General features: G+C 35.7%; 2 protein-coding genes across 2 annotated transcripts in view; both read left to right on the plus strand.

Annotated features, from left to right (window-relative positions):
- The first annotated feature begins 9,432 nt into the window (after nt 1-9,432).
- On the plus strand, nt 9,433-12,687 carry LOC125063410 (tenascin-like). Its single transcript, XM_047669841.1, has 3 exons — nt 9,433-9,562; nt 10,862-10,877; nt 11,455-12,687. Exons 1-3 carry the CDS (start codon nt 9,462-9,464, stop codon nt 12,685-12,687), a joined length of 1,350 nt encoding a protein of 449 aa, XP_047525797.1. The 5' UTR covers nt 9,433-9,461.
- A 1,602-nt stretch (nt 12,688-14,289) lies between these two features.
- Nucleotides 14,290-20,177, plus strand: part of LOC125063413 (mucin-5AC-like) — a 22,490-nt gene continuing 16,602 nt past the window's right edge. Inside the window, exons 1-2 of the mRNA XM_047669843.1 lie at nt 14,290-14,307; nt 14,574-16,218. Of these exons, the coding sequence (XP_047525799.1) occupies nt 14,290-14,307; nt 14,574-16,218 (1,663 nt within the window). The remainder of the gene's footprint in view (nt 14,308-14,573; nt 16,219-20,177) is intronic.

Genomic DNA, 20,177 nt, shown 5'->3' on the forward strand with positions numbered 1-20,177 from the left:
CATAACGGGATGACCTTTGTTCCTTAGGCCGTCTCTGGGATACCAATGAAGTACGTGTTCGCTCCATCTTCCGTCATTTACTCTTGTTATGTGTCCTGCCTATTTCCATTTGAGTTTGCAGTACATTTCAGCAGCATCTATTAAGTTGGTTTGTTTCCGAATCTCTATATTTTTTACTCTATCATTTAGTCTTACATCCAGCATCGATCTCTCTGTTGCTCTTTGGAATACTGAGTTTTTTTTTGTTTTTTTGTTAGAGACCATGACTGGCAGCCTTATAATAGGCATGGTAGAATCGTGCTTTTATACAGTTTTTTCTTTAAGTGAATTGGTATTTTTTTGTTTTTGAATATATCTTTGTTGGCCCAGAATTTTTTCCATGAGATGGCGATTCGTCGACTTAGCTCTTTTTCTATGAGATCGTCCAGGGAAATGAGTTGGCCTAAATAAATGTATTCATTTACATACTCTATCACACATGACTCTATTGTTGTAATTATGCGGTCGTCATTGATCATAATTTTGGTTTTTGTCATGTTTATTTGTAAGCCTATATTTTTACTTACAGTGTTAAGTGTTGAAAGCATGATTTGTAGGTTTTCATGAGTAATTGACAGTATTACATGTCATCGGCAAAGCGTAGATGTGACATGAATTCTCCTTTTATGTTAAGTCCACAATTTGCCCAATTTGGTTTTCTGAACATTGATTCTAATAGAGCTGTAAAAAGTTTTGGTGAGATAGGGTCGCCTTGTTTGACTCCACGTTTAATCCGAAATGGTGGTAACTATCTAATTTTATTTTGGCGTTATAGTCGTCATATGTAAGTTTTAATATTCTAATAATTTTATTATTTATTCCTTGGTCTTTTAATGCTTTCCATAAATGTGTTTGTAAAATCGAATCAAACGCTTTAGTATAATCAACGAATGCCAAGTAGATAGGTTTGTTATATTCTCTGCACTTTTCAATGCACTGTGTCAATGTAAAGATATGGTCAACAGTTGAGAATCCTTTCCTAAATCCGAATTGCTCTCGTGGTTGCTGTTCGTCTAAGCTTTTACTGATTCGGAAGAGTAAGAGTGATGAGAAAAGTTTGTATAAAGTTGGTAGTAAGCTGATTGGGGTGTTATTATTGAATGTGTACAATGATCGGGTATTTTTTCTCTTTCAAGTATTTTATTAAAAATATTAGTCAGGTGTGGTGCCAATTGTTCTGCCGTTGCTATTAACATGTCTGTGGTGATGCCATCTTCGCCGGGTGATTTATTTTTCTTCATTCTTGAGATAGCGCTTTCGACTTTGCCTCGTAAAAAGCAAGGGACCTGTTCTTGATCGTGCATCTGGTTTATATTTAAGTCGACTGGGTTCGTTTGTTGGTTTTCCGAATATAATTTTTTATAAAAGTCAGTAGCTGATAGAAGGATGCTTTGTCGATTTGTTATAGTTTCTCCTGATTTTGTTTTTATTGAGTGCATCCATTCTTATTTGTGGCTTTTCTGGCTGTTTTTAGTAGAGCCTCTTGTTTCCAATTCACTTTCAATCAATTTCATTTTTATTTTATTTTTCCTTTCAATGATTTTTTTCTTTATTTTTCTATAAAGTTTCTTTAGCCTTTTTTTCTCTATGTCTAAGCGTGGCCATGTGTTCTTAAGTTTTTCTCTTTCATTTATTAATTTTAGGATATTATTGTTTATAGTGTTGCTTTCTTGGTCTTTTTTTATCGCATTTGTTGGTAAGTACGAAGTGCTTTTTTGTATTGCAGACACTATAGTTTTATAGTGGTTATTTATATTTTCAGGTGTAGGATTTCTAGCTAGTTCTCTTGTTACTATTATTCCCATCACATTTGATTATACATATAGGTAGAAACGTTTTATTCTTAGTTCGAAGAAATGTTTTTTGATATGAAAAAAAATACGTTTTTTTTTTGTTTGTTGTAATTTGTAGGATATTCTCAGCATTCTGTGATCAGACGGGAATTTCGGAGAGAGAATTTCAAAGTTTGTTATGAATCTTTTATCTTAAATCAATATGAAATCTATCTCGTTTTTAGTTTTGCCATTGGGTGATAGCCATGTCCATTTCCGTTTTTGAGGTTTCTTAAATATGGTATTAGATATAACGAACTTGTTTGTATAACAGAATTGTAGTAGTCTTTTCCCTCTTTAATTTCTTTCTCCATATCCATATTGCCCACAGATCTTGTGTTCTTCAGGTAGAGGACGCCCAATTTTTGAATTGATGTTCCCTAGTATAATGACGTGTTTCCCAGTGTTTGAGAAATCTTGAGTGACTTGGTTGTAAAATCGTTCCACTGCTTCTTCTTTAGCTCTTTCGATAGGTGCGTAAGCTTGTATTATGTTTAACACAGTTGTGTCACACTGAATGTCTAATCTTACGACTCTGTCTGAGTAAGTTGTGAAATCTATAATGTTCTTTTTTAAGTTACTATTGACGATAAATATTACTCTATTTGACCCACTTTTGTCTCCTCTATACATTAAGATATAGTTTCTATATTGTTCTATTTTTATGCCTTCAATTTTTACTTCCGATAATCCAATAATATCATATTTTATTTTATCTAGCACTTGATCTAATTCTGGTAATCTATTTTCTGCGAGCAGCGATCTAACGTTGTACGTACAGATGTACATAATATTGTTTTTTAATTGAGTTTTATCCTCATAGCATTGTGGAGGGTTGTGGTCATACTCTTCCGCGGTGACCAACCGTCTTGGAAAGGTTCTTGTGTTAAGTGTTGCAATTTTGACTGTTTCACATCTTTTAGCTGGAGGGTTTTGGTCTAGTGCTCCCGCGGGGACCAGCCGTGTTGGGAGACGTGGAAATGTAGTTTGTGGAAAGTTGGTTGTCTTTGATTGTTTGTTTTGGTTTTGGTTATGAGTAGCAGCGCGGGTTGTTAGTTTTTTGAGGGTTCTGATATTGACGCAGATCGTCCGCGTTCAACATGTAGTATGCCAGGTTTCAGGATTTCTTTAGTTGCTCCACTTTTCGGTTTTTCTAGGTTGGTTTTTTTCTGTGTTGACGGGATTGGTGAATTAGACTCCTCTCTTTTTCTTTTATCACGGTTTTTGTCTTGTTGCGATGGTGCTTTAATTATTATTTTGTCGTATCTCAGGAATGCGATATTTCCTTTTTTCTTCTCTTACTCGACCTGTTGCTGGAGCTGTTTGCGTATTTCCAATACTTTTTTGGGGAAATCGTCTTTGATGTAAATACCTGGTGGAAGGTATGATTTGCATTTCATTATTGTATGTTTTTTCCACAGTGTTGTTGAAGATACCACTACTGGTCGGTTTTTGTTACTAGTACGACGTCCAATCCTATATGCATTACTGATTTCTTGACTTTCCATGTGGACACCTGTGTCTATTATTATCTCTTTTATGTAGTCTATGAGCTCACATTCTGTTTTTCCTAGCTCTTCGAGTCCAAAAAAGGTTAGGTTGCATTTACGCTTTTCATTTACGGCATTATCAAGTTTTTGTTCCAGTTCGTTTACCTTTGATTTGAGCATAGTGTTTTCTTCCATCATAGTTTTTATTTTTTCATCCATTGCTTCCAAAACGTTCTTGGTGACTGATGTTGTTATGGTTAGTTTGTTGTTGTTTTAATTTTTCGTCAAGCTTCGAAAATAGCAACTGCATCATCTCTAAATTGTCCATGTTGCGGTACTTTTTGGTTTTCGTGCACTGGCAACCCTCTGATCGTCAGTGTCAATGAAAGTTTGTTATTATGTTGGTAGGTCTTTCTGTTTTATATGTTGGTACCGGGTTGTGACCTGTATTATGTTGGTACCAAGTCTATTTACATTGCATTGCACTTTTTAGGTTTTAGTATTAGCAAGTATTGTTTTATACTTTTCTGGTTGAACTGCGTTATTCACACTATGGTTTTAATCTTGTTATGATCCTTTTTAGTTGTTGGACTGTTTTTTGTTTTGTAGTCACTTGGTAGATTCTTAATAGCACAAGAGAACAATTAATATAGCGGAGATCACTGACGTACGTGTTATTGTTGCGATACTCAAACCGGAACTTCTATATATAAGCTTCGTTATTTATAAAATTCGGTCATTTGACCATAAGCACCCGCAGTGACCAGTAAGTTTGCAATTCAATATGGTGGCTCGCGTGTTTTCGACGATATCTGCTATACTTGTGAGTATTTATAATTTTAATTTGTCCTTTAATTAATTTTTTAACTAATTTTATCTTAATGTCTTCTTTTAGGACATTTAAATTTTTTAAATCTTAACTTATGTTTGTTAAGACGTAAATAAATTCGTGTATTACTTTAAAACAGACATTTAATGCTATTTAAATTTTGTTTTCGTAAGAGTCTAAGTGCGGATACTGAGTCCACAACTTTGCGTGTTATTTTACGTAGATTTTCTTTATGAATCCATGTCTACATTCTACGAATGTTTATTTCAGTTACTTCAGTGTTGTATGATGTCTTTAGCAAAGTAAGTACATAATTAATTTTGATTGGTAAGCGCTTTACTTAATAACGAACCAGTCGCTCTTAAATCATGGAATTTGTGGTCGTACGAATTTCATACCATTTTTCATCAATTTAGTGCTACTCTCATTTTATTGCATAATTATGTCTTATAACAAGATTTACTGCTAGTTTGGGCCTAGACACTTATTTATTGTTCATTAACAGGCCAGCAGATACAGAAAGCCTACTACCCGATAAAAAAGAAACGAGTCCAACAACTTCACCGAGTTCTAAACAAGAAGGGAATTCTTCTATCCCATTTCCCGATAAAAAAGAAACGAGTCCAACAACTTCACCGAGTTCTAAACGAGAAGGGAATTCTTCTATCCCACTACCCGATAAAAAAAAAACGAGTCCAACAACTTCACCGAGTTCTAAACGAGAAGGGAATTTTTCTATCCCATTTCCCGATAAAAAAGAAACGAGTCCAACAACTTCACCGAGTTCTAAACGAAAAGGGAATTCTTCTATCCCATTTCCCGATAAAAAAGAAACGAGTCCAACAACTTCACCGAGTTCTAAACGAGAAGGGAATTCTTCTATCCCACTACCCGATAAAAAAGAAACGAGTCCAACAACTTCACCGAGTTCTAAACGAGAAGGGAATTTTTCTATCCCATTTCCCGATAAAAAAGAAACGAGTCCAACAACTTCACCGAGTTCTAAACGTGAAGGAAATTTTTCTATTCCATTTCCCGATAAAAAAGAAACGAGTCCAACAACTTCACCGAGTTCTAAACGAGAAGGGAATTCTTCTATCCCACTACCCGATAAAAAAGAAACGAGTCCAACAACTTCACCGAGTTCTAAACGAGAAGGGAATTTGTCTATCCCATTTCCCGATAAAAAAGAAACGAGTCCAACAACTTCACCGAGTTCTAAACGAGAAGGGAATTTTTCTATCCCATTTCCCGATAAAAAAGAAACGAGTCCAACAACTTCACCGAGTTCTAAACGAGAAGGGAATTCTTCTATCCCATTTCCCGATAAAAAAGAAACGAGTCCAACAACTTCACCGAGTTCTAAACGAGAAGGGAATTCTTCTATCCCACTACCCGATAAAAAAGAAACGAGTCCAACAACTTCACCGAGTTCTAAACGAGAAGGGAATTTTTCTATCCCATTTCCCGATAAAAAAGAAACGAGTCCAACAACTTCACCGAGTTCTAAACGAGAAGGGAATTCTTCTATCCCATTTCCCGATAAAAAAGAAACGAGTCCAACAACTTCAACGAGTTCTAAACGAGAAGGGAATTCTTCTATCCCACTACCCGATAAAAAAGAAACGAGTCCAACAACTTCACCGACCACTGAACGAGAAGGGGGTACTTCTACCCCACTACCCGATAAAAAAGAAACGAGTCCAACAACTTCACCGAGTTCTAAACGAGAAGGGAATTTTTCTATCTCACTACCCGATAAAAAAGAAACGAGTCCAACCACTTCACCGACCACTGAACGAGAAGGTTCTACCCCGCTACCCGTTACACCAAAAGCGAGTTCATCAATTCCACCGTCCATTACGTCACCCAACGTTACATTACCGCCGTTAGATAACGGTACCGCTTTTCTAGGAAACCTAAGCTTATGGAGAAAATAATTTCAACTTCACATTGAAAGAAAATAGAAGTCCGTAATTTTTTATCAAATATTTAGTATCTGTTTTTTTAATTCGTGATAGATTTTGACATATGTTACACAGTATGTCATAGTTCGTGCTCGTTTCTGAATCTAACTTTTAAAATTGTAATTATTAAATATTTAATGTTTATATTTTATAGAAATAATCAAAAATCAAAATAAAATTATTTTTTCAGTGACTCCGGCGTCATCAGGCTTGTAAGTTCAACCTTTTTAATACATCCTTAATACTCTAGTTCCTACAAGACCTCATTGGGAAATATTTAAAAGTACGATTTTATGAATTTGATTGCTAGTAGATAGTTTTCCTTTTTCCTAACAAGGAAAACTGTATAAATTTTAAATAAACTTGTGTTTTTTTCTTAAATACATGAAAGTTTCGAATTTCGTTATACACACTATTTTAAAATTATATGCACACTAAATATGTAAATACTAAGTCCAATAACTTATAGACTCAATATTGAATAGATATCAGATAACAAAATGGTTGTCGGTAAAGTCGGTTTACGGACGATAGTTTAACGTGACAACGTCATAACAAAACATTGATGAAATTATTGCACACTTTTTTGAATAAAATTGATACAAAGAACGAGTGACACCTCGGGCAATCGAATGGAAGAGAGATAGATGCGGCGCAAGCATACAATGAGCGTAACGGGACAATGAGTCATGCTTTTTCGTGCATGCATCCGGCGTTCATCGATATATTAGACGTTGTCACATAAAAAAGTATCAAATATGGTTCTATAGAATACTTCAAAACATAAATGCACAAACAAAAACAATTGGAAGAAAAACATAGTGAAAATTAAGAACTGTGTGCTAACATATCAATGATTTTTATTTTTATTGATTATTACCTATATTACCTATTGATAGAAGAACATCACATGTCCGGTTCAGTAAACCTGCGATTATTTATCTTATTAAAACAAAGGGGATAAAAAACATGAAGATGACAGCTATCGTTAAAGGGAAAGTAATTTTTTGTGAAGAAATCGGCAGTTTATATCTGCTTGATGTATAGAAAACGGCAACGCACTTGCGAGTCTTCTGGCAATGTCAATGTCCATGGGCGGCGGTATCACTTCCTCATTGACTCCTATTACATTAAAAATCGCTAAACATTAAATCTCTATTGCAGGTCTAATGGCGCAAATGCAGTAGTGAGTGGAAGAAAGGCTAGATCTGGAGTTCTAATTTTAGTGGGGAAAATGGCCTACAAAACATACTTTTTAAAAAAAAGTGTTACTTTTCTTTACTGTTCGAGCGAATGTTAAATGCGAACATCAAAAAGTTCATCGGTGCACAGCCTAGATAGGGCACTAGGCGAACACTGCACTTTTTCTTATATATTAATTATCTTACAGTGTTTGTGTTACTGTAAAAGCTCGAACTGTAGTAAATCCTAAAATATTCCAGTAAAACCTAAGATCTACCATTTCCTAATGGTAAATGTCCCAAAAGGTTTGCGATTCGAACTCTTACCACCATTCCGTTGGTATAACCTAACCAAAATGGGAATACTAAAACAGCTTTACATCAAGAATCAGTTCGCCGCATGCTTTGAAGATTTTATAAAGATGGAAGAAGTTGTTACGGATAAAGAAGTGCGTCTTCGAGAAGTTGTCGGAAAATTGTCGTTAACTGGATTCAAAAAATGTAATTGTCAAAAAAAATGCACCTGCAGATTATCAGGATTACTTTGTAATTCTAAATGCCAGAATAGCAATACGTGTTGTAACAAGTGAAATGTTTTTTTTAAGGTACCTTACCTATTAATCAATTACATTTGATTGTCTTTTTTTACTTCTAAACCAAATAATAATAAAAATAATTATTATTAAGTTAGACTAGCTTATGTAAGCATTATGTTTGTATTTCGTTGTTAAATTCCAAAATAATAGAGAACTTTCAGTTAGAATCAAGTCAATTCAGTTAGATAGATATGATAGAGATTGAGATATTCAGAGATATACGTTATGTGTTTTTTCAAAATGATTTAAATAAGTTGGTATTAGTTTGTACTTATTACTATCATATGATACCTTTATAATACTATGTACCTGTTTTGTCTAATAGTTTATTAAAGTAAATAATTAAGAATTACTCGTTGTTTTATTCCTAAAACCAACATCTACCAGCTGACACTGGTAAAACCTAGCATATACTGAATTCAAATGGTAAAAGCTCGAAAAAATCGTCGTATTTTCAGAAATACTTACATTTACCAACTCATGTCGGTAAATCCTTAACTTACACTTAAATCTTAAGATTAACCGTAGTTCGAGCTTTTACAGTAACATTTGCTTGTTATAAAACTACACGTTGCGCTTCAAACAATTTAAGATTTGTTAATAAACTTTTACCTAACGAACGAAATAAATCGAAAATGTCATTGTTCTAAGCCAACAAATCGATCTGTCAAATGCTTTAAAATAAACACGAATTTATTAGCTAAGTGATTTTTGCTAACAAGATTTCGCGCAAACTAGAGACATTGTTTTCATTAAATACTTCGTAATATATTTTGATGTTCAGTTAACTTTTCTTCTATAGAATATAGGATCTTTTAAAGCAAGCTATTAAGCCAAGAATAACTTCTTAACGCTTATATTGTATAAAATGATATATATTTCGCTTCCCAGCTAAACAGGAGTACAGGCACAGACTGCACATCACCATTGTTACCATGGAGAGTGATCAGAGATGTTCGGATGAATACCCGCAGCTCAGTTTCATCATCGGACGTCGAGGCAGAATACAAAATTCCACCTGTATCTCCTCGACGTCCGTCGTTCGACAACCGAGCGTTTTTAAGGGAGTTTTTGCCGCACACCACCACTATGTGGAACCAGTTGCCCACTGAAGTTGCCCACTATTTCCGAACCAATTCGACTTAGGATATTTCAAGAAAAGAGCGTACTAATTGTTAAAATGCAGAGTGTCCATGGGCGGCGGTATCACTTAACATCAGGTGAGCCTCCTACCCGTTTGCCCCCTGTTCAATTAAAAAAAACAGCTTTAATCTTTGTACCATTACGGACTTGTAAATTCCGTAGGATTTGGTTAGTCATGGTAACATTAAAAATGTATAAATGATAATAAAATATTATAGATATATTCAAAGTATGTTATTCCCGTTCGGCGCTATCAAAGCTTTTTCTATATCAAAACAAAACGTTGTCTTAGACAATTACTTATGTGTTTTGAACACAGCGTCCTGTAAGGGTACTGGGTAGCCAGTTGGAATTGAGCTGTGTTCCGAGGCGATCGTGCTACGGATGCGATATCTTATCAGTATGGAAATACAGTGGTTGTTTGTGGTGTTGATATTTGAATTTACTGCGAGTGGTTTAAAAGTTGGTGAGCCAAATGTGTGCCAGTAAGTTTTTGGTTTAAAAATTAGTTTCTTCATACAATTAAGCCAGTTAAATTATTATTATCGAAGCGTCAACACAAATTATAAGTATTGTGGTGTAATAGGTGGCAATCAGAAACACAATTTTAAAAGAATAGCTTATAAACTTAATAAAATTTTGAATTACTGAATATAGCTTTTAAAAGAGGTTCAAGATTCATTTTTTACGTACGTAGTAGATATCTTTATTTATCAGAGTTAAAGAACTATTGGGTCACCGGTCAAACATAAATTTGTGGTTTTGCTTCTAGTATTCTCAACCGTCACATATGCCTTGAATTGTGCTGTCCGTCTTTGGATGAAGACGGACTTAGCTGTTGCGATCTAAGCAAATGCTGTATTTGTCACATGTCTCGGGCTTAGACAATCTAGTATTAGGTACATGAACCATTAAGGGCCTATTAAGTTTGACTATTGTCTTTGTTGAGCAGTGTTGACCTAGTGGCTTCAGCGTGCGACTACGATCCCTGAGGTCGTAGGTTCGATCCCCGGCTATGCACTAATCGACTTTCTGTCTGTGAAGGAAAACATCGTGAGAAAACGGCCTGCCATAGACCCAAAAAGTCTACGGCGGCGATAATAAAACAGATACAGCCAGAGATAACATATAATAATTTATATTTATAAAAAGGTTCTAACATCAAAAAAGGAAACAAGAAAAATTATTCAATACATTTAACTAAGTAATACCTTATTTGTGAACCTGTGTTGTGTGATGGTGTAAAAGTGAGGGAATGTAGGTGAGGGAGTGTGTGTGTGCAGTTTGCTCCTGATGCAGGTGATTTAGCGCTATGGATATTCTTAATACTCCTTTAAATCATATTCCGTGATAGCTTAAACAAGTTAAGGCTTAAATGTGGGTTGTATGTCCGTACTGCGCGTTGGTTTATTTAATGATTCACAAAGGCTAATCATTTTATTTTTCATGTATGTATATTGTGAACAATTAATTACCAAATCAAAATAGTACTTTACTAAGTGTTAATTAAGATAATTAAGGTTACGAGTTACATGTAGAAAATCGTTTATTTAATTTCAAGTTTTTAATGCAATGTAGAGTTTCGAAGGTTTTTAGGAAATTAGTAATAACATTTTCGGGCGGGAAGGACCTATCATGGAGGCGGTGATCGGGTATTTTTTTATCTTTAATTATAATTTTATGTGAGCCCGATTAAGCCTTTAACATTGCAAACTACAATACACAGATTTTATGTATTCATAACACAAAATGACAGTACTAAATAACTTGCTTTTGTTTTTCAGGTACGGGCGAAGACGTGTAAGTTATTATTACTATTATTTCGGATAAAAATTAACATTTGACATAAAAGATATGCTTATTTGTTCTGTCTATGACATTATTACTACAGTGAAACCTGGTTAAGTGAGACATCAAGGGACCTGCAATGTCGTTTCACTTATAGAGGTATTCCACTTACCCAGTGTCTCAGATATACAGGTATAAATAAATATCTGTCTCATTTATAGAGGGTTCCAGAGGGAGGTTTGGTCACGGAAAACCTCAAGGTCTCAAGGTCTCAGTTACAAAGGTTTATGCATATAACATTTACTCGCTGTCTCAGTTATAGAGGTAACTATGATGATAAATCGAAAGAACAAATCCCAGATATAGAGGCTTACCTCGTCCCACTAACAGAGGTAATTCAGTGCCAAAGTGTTGGGACCTCAGCATGAGTTCCAGTTATGGAGGCTTCTCACTTATCCAGGTCCCACTTAACCAAGTTTCACTGTATATATCGTTTTGTCTATAACATTATTACTATAAATTGTTTTGAAGGATCTAACTTATTATAGAACAACATGCGTTATTACTCATCATTTGTATTAATTTTCAGAGAACCAGTTGTTGTATCGGATACAAATATGATAGTAGCAGTGATTCCTGCCGTGCAAAATGCAAAGACGGCTGTATCAATGGTACGTGCGTCACACCAAACAACTGCGTCTGCACACCACCATTAGTCCTTCTCAATGGGAATAAATGTGTTAGCCCCATTTGCGACCAACCCTGTACCCACGGACAATGTACTTCAAGAAATGTCTGTACTTGCGAGACAGGATATGCACAAGTCGATCAGTTTACATGCAAACCAGTTTGTGACCCAACCTGTGAAAATGGAAAATGTGAAGCCCCAAATATATGCACTTGTAACGACGGCTATACATTAGTCAACAAAACTTGCCAACCTGTATGTAACGAATGTAATAACGGCGAATGTATCGCTCCAAACGATTGTAAATGTAATACAGGATATACGAAACAGGATAGTATCTGCCTGCCTGATTGCCAACGTCCTTGCGTTAATGGAATTTGTTCTGGACCTGATAAGTGTTCATGTAATGTCGGCTTTGCTATCAATCCGTTGGATAGATTTAATTGCCAACCCGTCTGCGAAACACCATGCGTTAACGCTACGTGCGTTTCTCCCGGCACGTGTTCTTGTTTCTCTGGATATTTGCCGCTTAATGATACAGTCTGTACACCAAAATGTGACGACTGTATACACGGAGATTGCATAGCTCCAAACGAATGTAGATGTCATAAAGGCTATGTTTCAGAAAGTGGTAAATGTGTGCCGAAATGTGACGGTTGTAGTAATGGCATATGTATAGCTCCAAACACCTGTGATTGCGATAATAGTTACAGCCTTTCCAATGGCACCTGCAAGCCAGTTTGCAATCCTGAATGTGTTAATGCAATATGTGTTGGACCAAATCAATGCAGATGTTTTGAAGGATTCCAAAGTATCAATAGCTCAACTTGTAAAAGACACTGTGATAACTGTAAAAATGGAAAATGCTTGGAAGGCAATTACTGCTTTTGCAACGAGGGGTACAGTTTGGTGAAAGGGGTTTGCACTCCAAGCTGTTCTTTGCCTTGCGTGAACGCAAGATGTGCGGCACCGAATACTTGCGAATGTCTGGAAGGCTATAAACGAAATGAGACATCACCTAATAGCTGTTTCAAAGCCTGCATCTGTGAAAACGGGAGATGTATCGAAGATAAATGTATTTGTGATGCTGGTTACGAAAAGTTGGGTGGCAATTGCACTGAGATAAGACCGTGAGTATTAAATTAAATATTGAAAAAATAGAGGTTGACGATTTATAAAATTAACTCAATGTGTACACAAATTTAATTACATTGAAATTATTCATTATTAATCGTATTAGGAAAACTATAGAGACTCTCATCCCTGAGTTCAAAGGTTCGATCCCCGGCTGAGCACCAATGAACTTTCTATGTGCGCATTTAACATTCTCTCGAACGGTGAAGCATCGTCAGGATACTTGCCTTAGATCCAAAAAGTCGACGGTGTGTGTCAGGCACAGAAGGCTGATCGCCTACTTGCCTATTAGATTGCCAAATCATGAAATGCCATTGATATATTTGCAAAGAAAGTGGTACATTTAGATCGATTAATTATAAAAATCTGCACAATCAGCCATATAAAAGTAGCGCAAATGTCTTATTAATTACCATAATGTATAGTAAGAACATTAACATAATGTCATCATAATAAGTTATTAATAACTGTTATCAAACTTAAAAAAATAGTCGCCCACGCTATAAAGGCACCTTGCTTTAAAAATTTATTCACCTTTAACCGATTTATAAGTTAAGCTACAGAGAGTTAACGTGTTTCTTATACTATGTTCCGTTTCTATCGATACCTGGCTTTATTCTCATAACATAAATATGTTTTAAATCGAGAACAATCGTGTTTGTAAAATCTTCAGCAGAATCTGATTAATATTAACATTCAGGTTTATAAATACTGTTTTTGCCTCAAAATTAACTTTGATGAACCCATAAGCATTACGAACATTAGTCATGCATATTTTTGTCACAAAGTACGATTAAATACCAATGTTAGGCATTTTTAAAACACACAGCGGAGCGGTCGAAAGCCAAGGGTCGCAACATATCTCTGATTAGCATATAGGTGATGATGATATAGAACAACATAAAATTAAATTATCTTGAGAGTACTTCACAAATAGATAATATTTTCCAGCATGCCGTACATTTTTTGTGAAACACATATAGTCTAGTCGACAAGTTGAAAATGGAACAAAATAGAGATGCTGCTCTTAAAATTATGTGCGATAGCTCATTGGATCCGGAATGACGTCTAGAAAAATGTGTATTAGCACATAAAAAATTGCAAAAGTTATAGACAATTAAAGATGAAAAAAAAATGGCATTTAGTTTTTTGCCAATATTTAATAAACTATTAATATTTAAGAAATTTCAAATAGAGATTCTGAAAGAGGAGGAAATTTCCAATAAAAAACTCCTCACTCCCGGAACTCTATCTCCATTATTTATAATTTTAATTTAACGCTGAAAATAGGTCTGCGGGTGACATTTTTAGGATTCCCGCGTGGAGTTAATTTATTTTGTTAAGTTAGTTATTGGAAATTTTCTCCTCTTTCAGAATCTTTATTAGAAATTTCTTAAATATTAATAGTTTATTAAATATTGGCAAAAAACTAAATGCCATTTTTTTTTCATCTTTAATTGTCTATAACTTTTGCAATTTTTTATGTGCTAATACACATTTTTCTAGACGTCATTCTGGATCCAATGAGCTATCGCACATAATTTTAAGAGCAGTATCTCTATTTTGTTCCATTTTCAACTTGTCGACTAGACTAATAGGTGTATGGGGAAAATTACTTCCGTCCGAAAAGAGTGACTTTCCGGTGACTTTTATTGGCACGGCAATAACACAGGTTATTGTTACTTTTTTTAGAAGTGTTGTAAAATTGTGGGTACCGTACACATCGGCTCACGTGTAAAAATACAATTAAAAATAGGAATTCTCCTAATATTGCTAGTATGTTGCATTAAGTGAATTAAGCATGGCATTTTCATCAATTTAGTGCTACTCTCATTTTATTGCATAATTATGTCTTATTACAAGATTTACTGCTAGTTTGGGCCTAGAAAACTTATTTATTGTTCATTAACAGGCCAGCAGAAAAAGAAAAACCGCCGACCGCTAAAACAGACGAGGGGATTTCTACCCAGCTACCCGTTACACGAAAAGCGATTTCTTCAAAACCACCGAACACTAAACCAGATTCTAGCCCGCTACCCGTTATAACAAAAGCGAGTACATCAATTCCACCGACCACTAAAACAGTAGGGGACTCCTCTACCCCGCTACTCGTTACACCAAAAGCGAGTACATCAATTCCACTGACCACTAAAACAGTAGGGGACTCTTCTACCCCGCTACTCGTTACACCAAAAGCGAGTACATCAATTCCACCGACCACTGTACGAGAAGAAGGTTCTTCTACCACACTATCCAATAAAACAGAAACGAGTCCAACAACTTCACCGACCACTGAACGAGAAGAGGGTTCTTCTACCACACTATCCAATAAAACAGAAACGAGTCCAACAACTTCACCGACCACTGAACGAGAAGAGGGTTCTTCTACCACACTATCGAATAAAACAGAAACGAGTCCAACAACTTCAGCGACCACTGAACGAGAAGAGGGTTCTTCTAACAGACTATCCAATAAAACAGAAACGAGTCCAACAACTTCACCGACCACTGAACGAGAAGAGGGTTCTTCTACCATACTAGCCAATAAAACAGAAACGAGTCCAACAACTTCACCGACCACTGAACGAGAAGAGGGTTCTTCTACCATACTAGCCAATAAAACAGAAACGAGTCCAACAACTTCACCGACCACTGAACGAGAAGAGGGTTCTTCTACCACACTATCTAATAAAACAGAAACGAGTCCAACAACTTCACCGACCACTGAACGAGAAGAGGGTTCTTCTACCACACTATACAATAAAACAGAAACGAGTCCAACAACTTCACCGACCACTGAACGAGAAGAGGGTTCTTCTAACAGACTATCCAATAAAACAGAAACGAGTCCAACAACTTCACCGACCACTGAACGAGAAGAGGGTTCTTCTACCATACTAGCCAATAAAACAGAAACGAGTCCAACAACTTCACCGACCACTGAACGAGAAGAGGGTTCTTCTACCACACTATCTAATAAAACAGAAACGAGTCCAACAACTTCACCGACCACTGAACGAGAAGAGGGTTCTTCTACCACACTATCCAATAAAACAGAAACGAGTCCAACAACTTCACCGACCACTGAACGAGAAGAGGGTTCTTCTACCACACTATCCAATAAAACAGAAACGAGTCCAACAACTTCACCGACCACTGAACGAGAAGAGGGTTCTTCTACCAAACTATCCAATAAAACAGAAACGAGTCCAACAACTTCACCGACCACTGAACGAGAAGAGGGTTCTTCTACCACACTATCCAATAAAACAGAAACGAGTCCAACAACTTCACCGACCACTGAACGAGAAGAGGGTTCTTCTACCAAACTATCCAATAAAACAGAAACGAGTCCAACAACTTCACCGACCACTGAACGAGAAGAGGGTTCTTCTACCACACTATCTAATAAAACAGAAACGAGTCCAACAACTTCACCGATCACTGAACGAGAAGAGGGTTCTTCTACCACACTATCCAATAAAACAGAAACGAGTCCAACAACTTCACGGACCACTGAACGAGAAGAGGGTACTTCTAACACACTATCCAATAAAACAGAAACGAGTCCAACAACTTCACCGACCACTGAACGAGAAGAGGGTTCTTCTACCACACTATCTAATAAAACAGAAACGAGTCCAACAACTTCACCGACCACTGAACGAGAAGAGGGTTCTTCTACCACACTATCCAATATAACAGAAACGAGTCCAACAACTTCACCGACCACTGAACGAGAAGAGGGTTCTTCTAACAGACTATCCAATAAAACAGAAACGAGTCCAACAACTTCACCGACCACTGAACGAGAAGAGGGTTCTTCTACCACAGTAGCCAATAAAACAGAAACGAGTCCAACAACTTCACCGACCACTGAACGAGAAGAGGGTTCTTCTACCACACTATCCAATAAAAAAGAAACGAGTCCAACAACTTTACCGACCACTGAACGAGAAGAGGGTTCTTCTACCACACTATCCAATAAAACAGAAACGAGTCCAACAACTTCACCGACCACTGAACGAGAAGAGGGTTCTTCTACCACACTAGCCAATAAAACAGAAACGAGTCCAACAACTTCACCGACCACTGAACGAGAAGAGGGTTCTTCTACCACACTATCCAATAAAACAGAAACGAGTCCAACAACTTCACCGACCACTGAACGAGAAGAGGGTTCTTCTACCACACTATCCAATATAACAGAAACGAGTCCAACAACTTCACCGACCACTGAACGAGAAGAGGGTTCTTCTACCACACTATCCAATAAAACAGAAACGAGTCCAACAACTTCACCGACCACTGAACGAGAAGAGGGTTCTTCTACCACACTAGCCAATAAAACAGAAACGAGTCCAACAACTTCACCGACCACTGAATGAGAAGAGGGTTCTTCTACCACACTATCCAATAAAACAGAAACGAGTCCAACAACTTCACCGACCACTGAACGAGAAGAGGGTTCTTCTACCACACTATCCAATAAAACAGAAACAAGTCCAACAACTTCACCGACTACTGAACGAGAAGAGGGTTCTTCTACCACACTATCCAATAAAACAGAAACGAGTCCAACAACTTCACCGACCACTGAACGAGAGAAGCTAAAGTTCACGCGATACTTATTTTTTTTGTATTGATATATTTTGAAAACTCTACAATCACGTAATATGAAATAGGAACGGCCGTATTATAAAACGGGGACTAAAGATCGAGATTATACATCGTATAATTACGTTTACTGAAAACTTCGACAAATCGCCTAATCTACAAAAAGGAAAATATTATTTAATTTTTTTATGATGTTGCTAATTTTGCCTTCGTTTTACTAAAACAGATTTTGTTAAATATTAGGCAAATAAAATTTATAGTAAAATGTCTTCGGAAAAGGGCCAATGATTAATATTAAATGTAAAAAATAGACTTCTTATGGAAGCTATTTATAGTTATTAAATTGTTATAAAAATATCTGACTTTTTTTCTAAGTCTGAATTGTTTAAACACTATTTATATTACGTATGATTGATAGAATGTTGGAAAACATAATTATATACTGAATGACTGATAAATACAGTACGGAGAAAAAGCTCCAAAGACCGACTCTTTTTAATGCAGTTTTTGCCGCGTACCAACACTATGACGTGAAACCAGCTGCATGATGTATTTCCGAACCAATTCTTGTCCGGCAACGCACTTGTGAGCCCTCTTTCATAAATTACAATTTATAACTAGACTTGCAAGTCTACTGGCTTGGTTGGAGTTGCAGAGTCAGAGACTTTGTGTTTGTGTACACGTATTTATCAGAAGTGTTATTTTCTATCTTACCCGAGTTTATTATTACGATCAAATAGAACTCACAGGCATTCAGATATAAAGTGAAATGAGACCATAGACTCACCAGAGGGGCTATTGGAATTGAAAAATGAAATTTCTCTTATATAATATTTAGCAGTAGGTAACACTTTAATTCGTTAGTTATATAGTGGTTTTAATTCGTTGGAATTGGAATGAAGATTGCGAAACGCCTATTTTTGTCAGTGATAAAATTATTTATTCATGAGTTACGCATATTGCTTTGTTATAACAACTGAAACTTATCGAGGCCCTTTACAGCGGAAACTATTTTAACATATCAATATGTATATATCTTTTTGTTAGGGTGACAACAGTGTTTGTATTTTTATTACCTTTGAAGAAAGATATTTAAAAAAAAACCTTTAGGTTAAAAATTTTAAAAAAGTTAAAAATTAACCTCCAAGTGCGACACTGATTTCTTTGACCATAGTAAATTGTGCTGAAAATTAAACGTAAATATACAAGTGATAAAATATGTTCCAAGGTCCTTTGTGAGACTAGATTACACCGTTACCAAACATGTAAATTAAATGTTTTTCCCGTTTCACTTTTAACCATTACAAATAATTAATTAATACAATAGATAAGAATTAAATTACAAGTCTATATTTGACGTTACAATTAAAATATACACCGGAACACAAGTGCTTATGTTTTTTGTTCAAGGCGGCAATCGGGCAGGAGGCTCACCTCGTGTTAAGTAATACCGCCGCCCATGGACACATTGCCAGAAGGCTCGCAAGTGTGTTGCCGGACTTGCAAGACGCTCTTTTCTTGAATTGTACTAGCTATAGCCGCATATTCTTTAAATAACTAAGTCATATTTCAAATTGACATATGACTACAAATTCTTCAACGCCATTACTTTGCAGCAATAAAATGATAAATATCTTGGAATGAATCTTCGGTCCCTAAAATGTGCATAACTATATTTTTTTAAATATATATAAAAAAAACAAATCAGTGGCGTTACAACCTTTTTAGATCTGGGCCTGAGATTTCTGTATGTGTTTCATGATTATTTGTCAATCTAAAAGGCAAGTAGGTAATCAGCCTTCTGTGCCTGACACACACCTTCTATTCGTTGGGCAAGCCGGTTTCCTCACGACATTTTTCTTTACTGTTCGAGCAGATGTTAAATGCGAGCATCAGAAAGTACATCGGTGCACAGCCTAGATATGGCACTAGGCGAACACTGCACTTTTTCTTATATATTATTTATCTTACAGTGTTTGTGTTACTGTAAAAGCTCGAACTGCAGTAAAACCTAAGATCTACCAATTCCTAATGGTAAATGTCATTAATTACATTAATGGCACGGTAAATGTTGAAAAACAAAACATGTCATAACCTAACCAAAATGGGAATACTAAAACAGCTTTACATCAAGAATCAGTTCGCCGTAAGCTCTTAAGATTTTATAAAGATGGAAGAAGTTGTTACGGATAAAGAAGTGAGTCTTCGAGAAGTTGTCGGAAAATTGTCGTTAACTGGAGGACAAGGATTCAAAATTGTCAAATGTCAAATGTAATTGTCAAAAAAAATGTTTGACAAAAACATGCACCTGCAGATCATCAGGATTACTTTGTAATTCTAAATGCCAGAATAGCAATCCGTGTTGTAACAAGTGAAATGTTTTTTTAGGTACCTTAATATGTAAGGTCAATTACATTTGATTGTCTTTTTTTACTTCTAAACCAAATAATAAAAAAAATAATTATTAAGTTAGACTAGCTTATGTAATCATTATGTTTGCATTTCGTTGTTAAATTCCAAATAGAGAACTTTCAGTAAGATAGATATGATAGAGATTGAGATATTCAGAGATATACGTTATGTGTTTTTTTCAAAATGATTTAAATAAGTTGGTATTAGTTTGTACTTATTACTATCATATGATACCTTTATAATACTATGTACCTGTTTTGTCTAATATTTCATTAAAGTAAATAATTAAGAATTACTCGTTGTTTTATTCCTAAAACCAACATCTACCAGCTGACAGTGGTAAAACCTAGCATATACTGAATTCGAATGGTAAAAGCTCGAAAAAATCGTCGTATTTTCTGAAATACTTACATTAACCAACTCATGTCTGTAAATCCTAAGACTTACACTAAAATCTTAAG

This window comes from Pieris napi, chromosome 3 (assembly GCF_905475465.1).
Source record: "Pieris napi chromosome 3, ilPieNapi1.2, whole genome shotgun sequence".
In the NCBI taxonomy this organism is placed as follows: Eukaryota; Metazoa; Arthropoda; class Insecta; order Lepidoptera; family Pieridae; genus Pieris; species Pieris napi.